Genomic DNA, 9,896 nt, shown 5'->3' with positions numbered 1-9,896 from the left:
TTACATGCATGTGTACAGCATCCCCTGCCCCACGATGCACTGGGGTAAACAGTGAGCTGACTGGTTAAGTGGCCGTGTACACCGCGCCTGATATCCTCCTTTACTGCACCATTGGGCTTTGCAGGAAGAATGAGACGCATCATGATACTGGAAATAGTAAAGCTTGCAGCCAATCAGAGTGAAGGAGGGGAGGGGCTATAGTAAAACAGCCATTGGCGCGACACTCCATTATGTCTCATTATACAGAGAGTTTCTTGGGATCATCAGCTGTTCTTTTATCAGCAGGGTTTTCACTGTACGGTCAACCAACAGTGCCTTCTAGCATACTATAGTACCATTACTATTTCTGCAGTTTATAGTAGGGGAGAGCAGGGCAAAACCTGTTTCTCAATAGAATTTATATTTGAATTACATCGCTAACATCATAGAATACCATAGTTCTAATTGCAAGGCACATTGTAAGGTAAGCATTAAAGGTGCAGTAAGCAATTTATGAGAAACTCTATTGAAAGTGGATTGACCGAGGACCACAACTCATTTGCAGCCAATCAGCAGTAGGGGGCGTGTCCACTCTCTTTGGGGGGAGGAGAGAGAGGGAGATTTGAAGAAAGACTGTAGAAAGTGAGATGGCTGAGAGACATTATAAAGGAGAAAAGCTCAGAGGAATATCACTGGAAAAGAAGGGTTATGATCAGGCAAGAGCTTTAGGAGCTGTGTTAATATTAGAAAAGCTTTCCAGCGCTGGAGAGACCGAAGCGGGAAGGACTTCCAAAGATACATAACAGCTACAAGTGCATGCGCTATATACAGGATTCACCCTATTATACTTTATCGACACAGATTGATAAGGCAAACAGCCATCCACAAATAATCTATAAATAGGCTGTCTTTGAGTTCACTTGAACAAGGGTTAAATTACTCGTCAGCTATAGAAGAATGCCATAATTCCTCCGTTCCATTAAGCCTAAGACTTCTAGAGTCACGCAGACCTATAACAACCCAGCCACAACACATAATTGGGAATAACATGCCTTACCTTAACACAGAATGGATTCAAGGACTTTGCGCGCAGATCAACGTTTATATTAACTCTACGAATCTTTAAGTTAACATGTACTAAACATGACTGAAATTTGCCCCGCAGCGCCACCACACCTTAATGCTCATAACAAGATTAGCATGTATACTTATCTTTAATGAAGTGAATTAGGTTTAAATCGCCGTCATGCATGAATTAATGATATTTTTGCTATTTTACACGTAATACTCCTTGATGATCACATTACACAAAACTGAAACTGCACGTCAAAATAAAACATTGTCAATATTTGTTGAGACCCCTCAAAATTTCACGAGTCACGCTTTCAGGGGAGCCCATGTCTTATTAAGGGGAGCCGAGCTCGCCCGTAGTTCGCACCCTGGTTGTAATGTTAGCTATAAAAAATATAAATATAAATAATAACCTTTTTTTTTTTTGCTGCGCATTAGCTATGATATATAGTCATCCACTCTTGCACTGAGTGTTTGTGCGTTTTGGGGGCGGAGCAATGAAAGCAGGGGTGTGTTTGTTTGGGGTGATTTCAAATATCAACAGTGTTTCTCAGAAACAGCTCACTGCACCTTTAAATAACAAATTGGAGATTAAACTAATAACATATTTGCATCATTTTAAAGGCACACTATGCAGGAATTCTGTTTTTGTCAAACAGCGCCCCCTAGAGTCGCTGTAGAGTACTTGTATTTAACGTTACTGTCGTAAACACTACTCACGCAGAGCGTATCTGCACTCACGGCCTCTGCACTTCATAATAATAAAGTAGCGTACCATGTTTGATGACTTATAATGTTTTTACATGATTCCAGCTAAATTACAAGTAAATAGTCTATAGCCTAGGCCTACTGTATAATTTCATTTGTGTTTTTTGAGTGTAATGTAAACATTCAAAAATGCCAGATGACATCCATAAAGTTACATGTACGTCGCATTATTTCGTAACAATGTCCGTTATGATGTCGTTAGACATGATTATTGCAATTTATCATAATAGTTTGCAAATTGCGCTCATTTACACTATTTACACCGTGTAGGCTTATTCATGTCCTGATAATTATGTGAGAGATTGACAACTGTTCTCATGATAATCAATGAGACGGCCACCATTCAACCCAAAAAAAGTCATAACCAATCCAATAACTCCGAAGTTGTTCAGTTAAGCTAAAAAAACTGCATAGTTCCCCTTTAAATAAATACATAGTAAGAAATTTACTTTTGCTATGGTTAAATAAAGGTTTGTTGATATCTTTGAAAGATTTTAGGCACAATTTTTTTTCTCTATTATACTGTTGATATGGCAACTAGTAAGTTAAAGTTCCGTCATGCTAGCATGTGTGGAAACGTTTAAACCATGTGTGTTACAACTAGCCTCGCGTAGTATGCCCAGATTGTGAGCTATATTACATATTTGGCCAAAATGTGAGGTATACAATAGAAAGCAAGGCACAGAATATCCTCTCCTCAACCTGATCTTCCTTTGGAAGCCTTTTCCCACCGTTTCTGCTGTTAAAAAATAAAAAGGTATAAAAACATGATTGCATCTTTATTTTTAGTAATTATTGTTAATTGAACCCCACTCAATGAATTAAACATGCACTGTGGCATACATGAAACGTATAATATAATCTGTTTCAGATTAAATATGTATACACTGTAAAAAGATTTGGTCTAGTCTGTCACGTTTTGGTTTTTTCATGTCATGTTCCATGTCTGTCATGTGATTCCCTGTTTGTCATGTGATCCTGCCATGTGTCTGTTCATTGTTCACAGGTGTCCCTTGTCTTGTCATTAGTCTGTGTATTTAAGCCCTCATGTTTTCCATGTGTTTTTGTCAAGTTTTGTGTTACCTGTAAACCTCCGTTGTGCAAGTTGTATGCATTTGAGTTTTTCCACGCCATGTTTTTGTTTCATGTTAGATCTTGTAAATAAACGGCACTTGGGTTCTCATTAAATCTTGCCTTCAGTGGATCTATTACACATGCAAACCTTATAATTTTCTTTTACAACACTATATTTAATAAATCAGCACTTAGATATGCATCTCTCATAAAGAAGTTAAAACAACTCAACTGAAAACAAACTCAAACCTGATATTGTTTTTTTGTTGTTGTTGTTAGTAGAGTTTCAAATCAGGTTTGAGTTTTGAGTATTTTTCCTGTTTTGTTCCAGAAGAGAACGATTCTCTCCTTCTATTCTGTGGCCATTGGGACATGACCCGAACTCTCAGCACTGATCAGGCTTGATCTTAATAAGGAGCTTGTTTGCGGTAAACTGATGAGATCACAGCGGACCCTGAACAAACCTCTCAGGGAGACTCGAGTTACACACGCGAGCCACAACAACAGACCGGTACCTCCGGGAGCAGAGCTTTCACACAAACACCACGACGAGCCTGTACGACAGTCTGTCAGCCTGATCGATCTCTCTGAGAACAGAGTGTGTGTCGTTACAGGAGAAGGAGACGGCAGAGAGAGAGTGAGGATGAAGAAGAGGTTGTGTCGGCCCGAGAGCGGCTCTGCAGGGAAGCTCCTGCTGCGTGCTGATAAGAGCATGCAAATAAGTCTCTAACATCACACTCCGATCAAATGAGAACGCAGCCTTGCATAGGCACACCGGGAATAGTCGAATAACCCGACATTAAAACAGTTCATTTAGCTGCCGTGTCACAAGCTGTACAAAAACACTGTTAAATCAAATGGATTTCAGCATTTATTACTGCATTTTAAATAGACATCTTTGATGAAGTCAACATGAAATCAAAACTGACCCAATTTACTTTCTACAAATACACGTTCCAGGTCTTATTATAATAAACCCGCAGTGGTGGATGAAGTACACATACCATGTACTTGAGTTAAAGTAAATATACTCAGGGTAAAATATTACTCAAGTAAAAGTAGAAGTGCTGCCTTGAAACATTCTCTTGAGTAAAAGTACAAAAGTATTTGCCTTCAAATGTACTTAAGTATCCAAGTACTATAATTTTTTTATGGCTATATTGTCCTATTATAATTTGTCACAAGACTCTTTCTTAACTCAGTCTACGTGAAGACTAATTTCACTCTTGGCACATCAATCTATTAACAAAATGACATTAATTAGTATATACAGATCATTAATTAGTATATCTGTGATCTCTATATATACACACACACACACACACACACATTCTGCTCTCTTCCCCGCTTAAAATCATTGGCAACGTGGTTTGTTTGGAACTATTGAGAGCTACACGAATCATGTGACCGCGCGGTGGAGAGATCACTATGATTGTTATTGTTGTTAATATTACTTTATAAAGTATGTAACGTAAGATAAAAGGAGTTTTATCAGTATGTGTGACGAAGCATTTTCTGCGACAGCTCCAGCTCTCCGACGCACAGAATTCACTCACTTCATTTTGTTTACTCCCTGCAGATATAGTGCACTCAAATGCCATACACTATATAGGGATTAGTGAATGAGTGAGCGGTTTCGGACACAGCTAACTACTCTAACCCAACTCTAACCCAAACCCTACCAGTCTACTAATACTAGTAGGCATGTAGGTGCAACTTTACTTATAGTCAACAGAATTTGTCAAAGGGACCATCAAAATAAAGTGAAACCAATAAATCTAATTATATTCAGTGTTGGGGGTGATGCATTACAAGTAACGTGAGTAATGTAATCAGATTACTTTTTTGTCACTAGTAAAGTAACACATTACTTTTAAATTTACAACAAAATATCGGAGTTACTTCGTAAGCAACTTCTGTTTTCCAGTTTATTAAGGCTGTGTGTAAAAACAGTAAAAATGCAAACTCAGATTATTACGCAAACCTGCAATTACGTCATGTGTCCACTAGGGCTGCACGGTTTATCGCAATTTCCATGTAATCGCTCTTAAATCGAGATGGCTTATCGCGATTTTGAAATCGCAAAGGCTGCGATTATTTTGTATGCGCAGCTTGTCATTGATACGGCTCTGTAAACGCTGCAACATCTGAAAGCACTGTGAATTTGAATCACTTATAACGTGAATTAGAAAAAACAAAAACATGAGAAGCATTTAATAACCTCGTCCAACAAAAGATAACATTTAATAACATGCTTTTACTCCAAACTCACTTCATAACGACAGTTGAGCATCCTTCTGTTAGATGATGTGCTTCTTACACAGAATAAGGCAGTTGTGTGTTTATAAGTCATGTTTAATCAAACAAAGCGTTTCAATCTCCTGTTTATTCAGATACAGCGATAGGGATTTCCTGGAATGACGGGCGTTATCTACTTCTGTGGTGGGGCGAATTTGGCATGTCTGCACGAGAGTGCCATCTGGTGTTCAGATGGAGCAGCATTTACTACCGATCAGCCGCACTGACAAGCTGCGCATAAAATAATCGCAGCCTTTGCCAAATCGCGTGCGGTTTCAGTGCGATTAATTGTGCATCCCTAGTGTCCACTAAATAGTTTTTTCCCGAGGCTAACGTATTTACAGTAGCTTGACGACGAGCTGAGCGACTATTTCACGCTGAGCATTTGCTGTTCTCTACCGGTCGTCGAGAGTTGAATGTTCTACTTTAGGTAAAACACAGCGCTCATCGCTGTCACTTTTTACTCAGCCGTCCAATCAGAGTGGAGGAGGGGCGGGACATCTACCATATGACCAACCGTAATATTCTGCTTGTACAACGATAACAAAGGACAACAAGCACATCTCTTTATCCAAAACTAGTGCCAGAGCAAATATGTTACATTTTGTCGACATTTTTATATTCAGAAACAAACTATTTGCGAAATCAGATACTAGTAACAGATCCGTGTATATTCTGTATCATAGCACATATAGCGTCTCAACTGAACAAAATGCTCTCAGAGGTGTCTTTCAGAAGAGTGCTGCTGTTTTTAGCTTTTGTGGACACGCAGCCTTAAGGTTGTCACTGTACTAAAGTTCCAGTAGTCGGTACCAATAACAGTAAAATCTCCAGAGAGTCCTCTGTACCAATTTCGGTAGCATAGCAAAATCAGTTTTCTATATTATATAACTATTTTTAAATAAAAATATTAATTAAATTAATTAAATGATAATAATAATTATAAGTAAATAATACATTTAAACTGCATGTAGGCTTCAAAAGTTTACAAGTAAAGATTAGCTGCTTTTCCAACTGTCGGGCCAAACAGTTCTAAGAAATATTTTTTCTTAGAAAAAATTACAATTTTTTTTAATACAAAAAAAATATATGTTAAAAATACCCTATTTTACTAAATACATCATATTGGGGACAAGTTTCATGTTGACTTTTAAATGAACACCATACTATCATCTACTTTGAATTTATAATTGAAAAAAACTCTCACAACCATCATGAAGGATTTTTGGAACATAATCTTAAGCAATATTTACTGCCCTTTCTCTCCCTATGTGTGTGCTGTAAGTGTGTGGTAACAGAGTGTAACAGAGAGTGGGTGGAAACAGAACAAGTGAGACATGCACACACACATTAAGCACTTTGAAAGCACAAGCCTTTCCACATGTCAGCTCCTACAGGAGTTCACAGTGTAATGAGGGGGAAAAGGGTTTTGGCTACTCGTGGATAAACACCCACACGTGTCTAAGGCCTTGTCCACACGGAGACGCGTTTAGCTGTACCTTTTTTCAGTTGGTAAACATGATGACGTTTTTATGTGGGCGGAGCTTAGGTGGAGGCAGAACGATCCCTCTGGCCGCTTCACTAACGCTAGTTTGCAAGTTTTGTTAGCTTGTTTTTTAACAATAACGGGAGAAAATCAGATTTAATCTTAATGTGCAAGCTCACTCACTGTCCAGGACCGCGATTGTTATTTGCAAAAGTTAATTTTAACGGACGGAACCAGATTGGCCGACCCATACACGCTCAGTCAATGGATGGACGATCTGACAGGATTAACGTTACCTCGGGTGAGTGGCCTGAGAAACCGAGCGTAAAGACAAACTGAGGGCATATAAATCTTTAGATGCCTATGACTGTGTGATGAATGGTCTTGACTTGTGGCAACGTTACATTGCGTGGTCCTGCCCAGCGCCAAGGCCAGAAGACCACAATGTAAAGAGTGACATTATTACAGTGCAATTTTAGTGATGTGAATATTTTCTAGAAATAAAAATATTTTTTATGTATTAAAATTATATTAATTAACTATGCATTTGATTATTCTTTCTTACCAGGTTATTCAAAAAGTCTATCACAATTCAATCACAACAATGTATACAATCCTAGATGATTCACAAATAATCACAATAATTTAGAAAACATTATGCGATCAAATTTCAATTTGGATCCTGTAGGTGATTCTTGCACCCAGAAACACAACAAGATGACATTTAATAAAAACAATAATAATTTAAGATCCTTATTCTGTAGCCGAATCTGTGCTGGTTTGTATTGGCCGCCTGCAGTTTTCATTTGTTTTGCCTCCAGCTAACGCCGTGACGTAATTGTGACGTCGGAGCAAAAGGGGTGTATATGACGTGCACATTTTGTATCGTATTGGCGTTTCGTCCAGACGGATCCGGCGTTTTGGGACACTGAAACCGGGTATTTTTTGAAACCGGGTCCCTGAGTGGATAAATCTGAAACCAACACCCTTACGTTTTTGTGTACATTTTGTGAAACAATGATGTCATCACACCATGTGTCAGCATTATGGTGCGTTCAAGTCCTCCTGGGAAGTTCGTACGCACGAGGTGGGAAGTCGTGTTTACGACGTGAGGTGCGTTCAAGTCAGTTTCGTCGGAGCAAGATGGCGGTGTACCTTCTTTTAATGAATTACACAAAAATACAGCAAGTTTTGTTAACTCTGCTTATAGAAAATGAAGAACAAACAATGCGCATCAGGTGTGTTTTTCTTTTTATGTTTTTAATTAACTTATGCAGCCAATGTAAACTGTTAGCATTTTTTTTTGTTGTAATTCATTAACTTGCTAAATTAATGCGTAAGGTTATGCGCACGCTCCAAGTCTTCTTCTCCTTGTTTAGTGTGTCTCAGTGGCAGAATTACAGCGCCACATACTGGTCTGGCATGTATACCACATCGCTCGGATTCATTGGTTTCGTGTGTACGCATATATTTCTTGAGACGACGCCGTGTTTACGAAAAAAAAAATTAGAACGGGGAAGAAAAAAAGATCGGATAGGGAAAGCTCTGGCTTCGTGTGGATGTGGCCTAAGGCAGACAAAGAGACTTTTACTGCAGAAACCCTCTAACCTGACACAGACAACTCTGGTTTAGACCTAATATCTACAATAATGATACAAAGAATAATTCCAATCCCTCACGATACAAAAAGCTGTGACCCAAACACACATTTGATTGGTTTTGCACTTTCTGTGAACTTTCACCATAGTGTCCTTAGGAGGTTTAACCCAAGGGATTGTCAAGTGTCTCTTGTACCTCATAACAAACACCTAAATATTCACCTCAGTATGACTGAGACGTTAGATTTGTAGCAGAACTGCAAAGCGAACCGTCAAAACAATCATCTTTCATTCAGTACAATATTTTTTCTTACTTTTCACGTTGAGGTACATGGACTTGCTGACATCGGCTCCCACATCATTGCTGACCTTGCACAGGTAATAACCTGCGTCCTCCTCAAGAACATGTTTTATCAGTAGTGAGCCATTCCCGAGCAGCTGGACCCTGAAGCCGGAGTTCAGAGCGATGGGTTGAAACTGGGGCACGCCAGCACCTGGCAAAGACAGGAACACGTCCTCTAGATAAAGCGCTAAAAAAACAGTGATATCATACCCCCCCCCCTTTTTTCACCACAGGAAATTTGTTTTAAAATGTAAAAAAATAGCATAAAATCGTGCATTTATTCTTAAAAAATAACTTACTAAAAAGTATAATTTAGGGATGCACATTTGCATTTAATCATTTAGCAGATGGAATATTTCCTTCAGCTGAGCCACTTCAGATGATTCGCCATGATTGTTTTGAATTGCTTGAAATATTATTGAAATCAATTAAAAGAGAAAAATACAGTTAAGTGGAACATGCAGCACAAGTCTGTCATATAGGCTACATAAAAATATAACAAGAACATTATAATTGTGTGCTTGGGACATGGCTTTTAATAGTAAAGGCACTTGCACACTGAGTCCGAAATTTTTGTATGCGTTTTTTCGTATTCGTGATTCGGTGGCTCTGAATTGTCAAAACACCATTCAAACACAATTAAAACTGCTTGCTACGGATGCGAAAAAGGCAGAAAATCGAACCCAATCCGATTTTTTTTATGACGGACGAAAGTTTCGTATCCAGTTTGCAAGCTTGATTGTCATAACGTGAGGTTGAATTTTGTTTTTTACGTGCGAAAATTTCGGGTGCGAATTTAGGACTCAGTGTGCAATGGCCTTAAGACTTTTGTTTTTGTAATCAGGCCCTCAAAAATTCAGCAAAAATTTGAAAATATATCAAAATATATATTGGTTATCGGCTTTTTCAAATATAAAGAATTATCGGATATCAGCCAAAATTTTCATATCGGTGCATCCATAGTATAATTTTGTCTTGATTTTCAGGAAAAAAAAAAAAACCTATCTACCTAACCCCCCCCCATCCCACTGGCGAATTTCTTTCAAATCTAAAAAAAGTTACATTTATTGTTAAAACAACAAAAAGCTATTCTGCCAATGTTCCAAGAAAAGCAAACTTAATTCAAGGTATATTCTCTGAAAACAAAGTGTATTACGTACTGTACGTTGTATCTTGCACAATTTTGCTTCTAAGTAAGTGCTTTTAAGAATGATTATACATTTTTCAAGACAAAATACCAATCAAGAAATTAATTTTTGCATGCAAAGTTACAGTTGTC

The 9,896-nt window shown here is 38.2% G+C and overlaps 1 protein-coding gene across 3 annotated transcripts in view; it reads right to left on the bottom strand.

Moving 5' to 3' along the window:
• dscama (Down syndrome cell adhesion molecule a) overlaps window positions 1–9,896 on the bottom strand; it is a 94,060-nt gene that overhangs the window by 40,153 nt on the left and 44,011 nt on the right. For all 3 annotated transcript variants that reach the window (XM_077195654.1, XM_077195653.1, XM_077195655.1), the window contains one exon: window positions 8,589–8,768. In XM_077195654.1, coding sequence (XP_077051769.1) covers window positions 8,589–8,768 — 180 coding nt within the window. The remainder of the gene's footprint in view (window positions 1–8,588; window positions 8,769–9,896) is intronic.

The sequence above is a fragment of the Siphateles boraxobius genome, unplaced genomic scaffold (assembly GCF_051911475.1).
Source record: "Siphateles boraxobius isolate OS27281-9 unplaced genomic scaffold, OSU_SipBor_1 34, whole genome shotgun sequence".
NCBI classification, from domain to species: domain Eukaryota; kingdom Metazoa; phylum Chordata; class Actinopteri; order Cypriniformes; family Leuciscidae; genus Siphateles; species Siphateles boraxobius.
The sequence above is the reverse complement of the archived record's forward strand: the minus strand, read 5'-3'. Positions and strand labels throughout refer to the sequence as shown.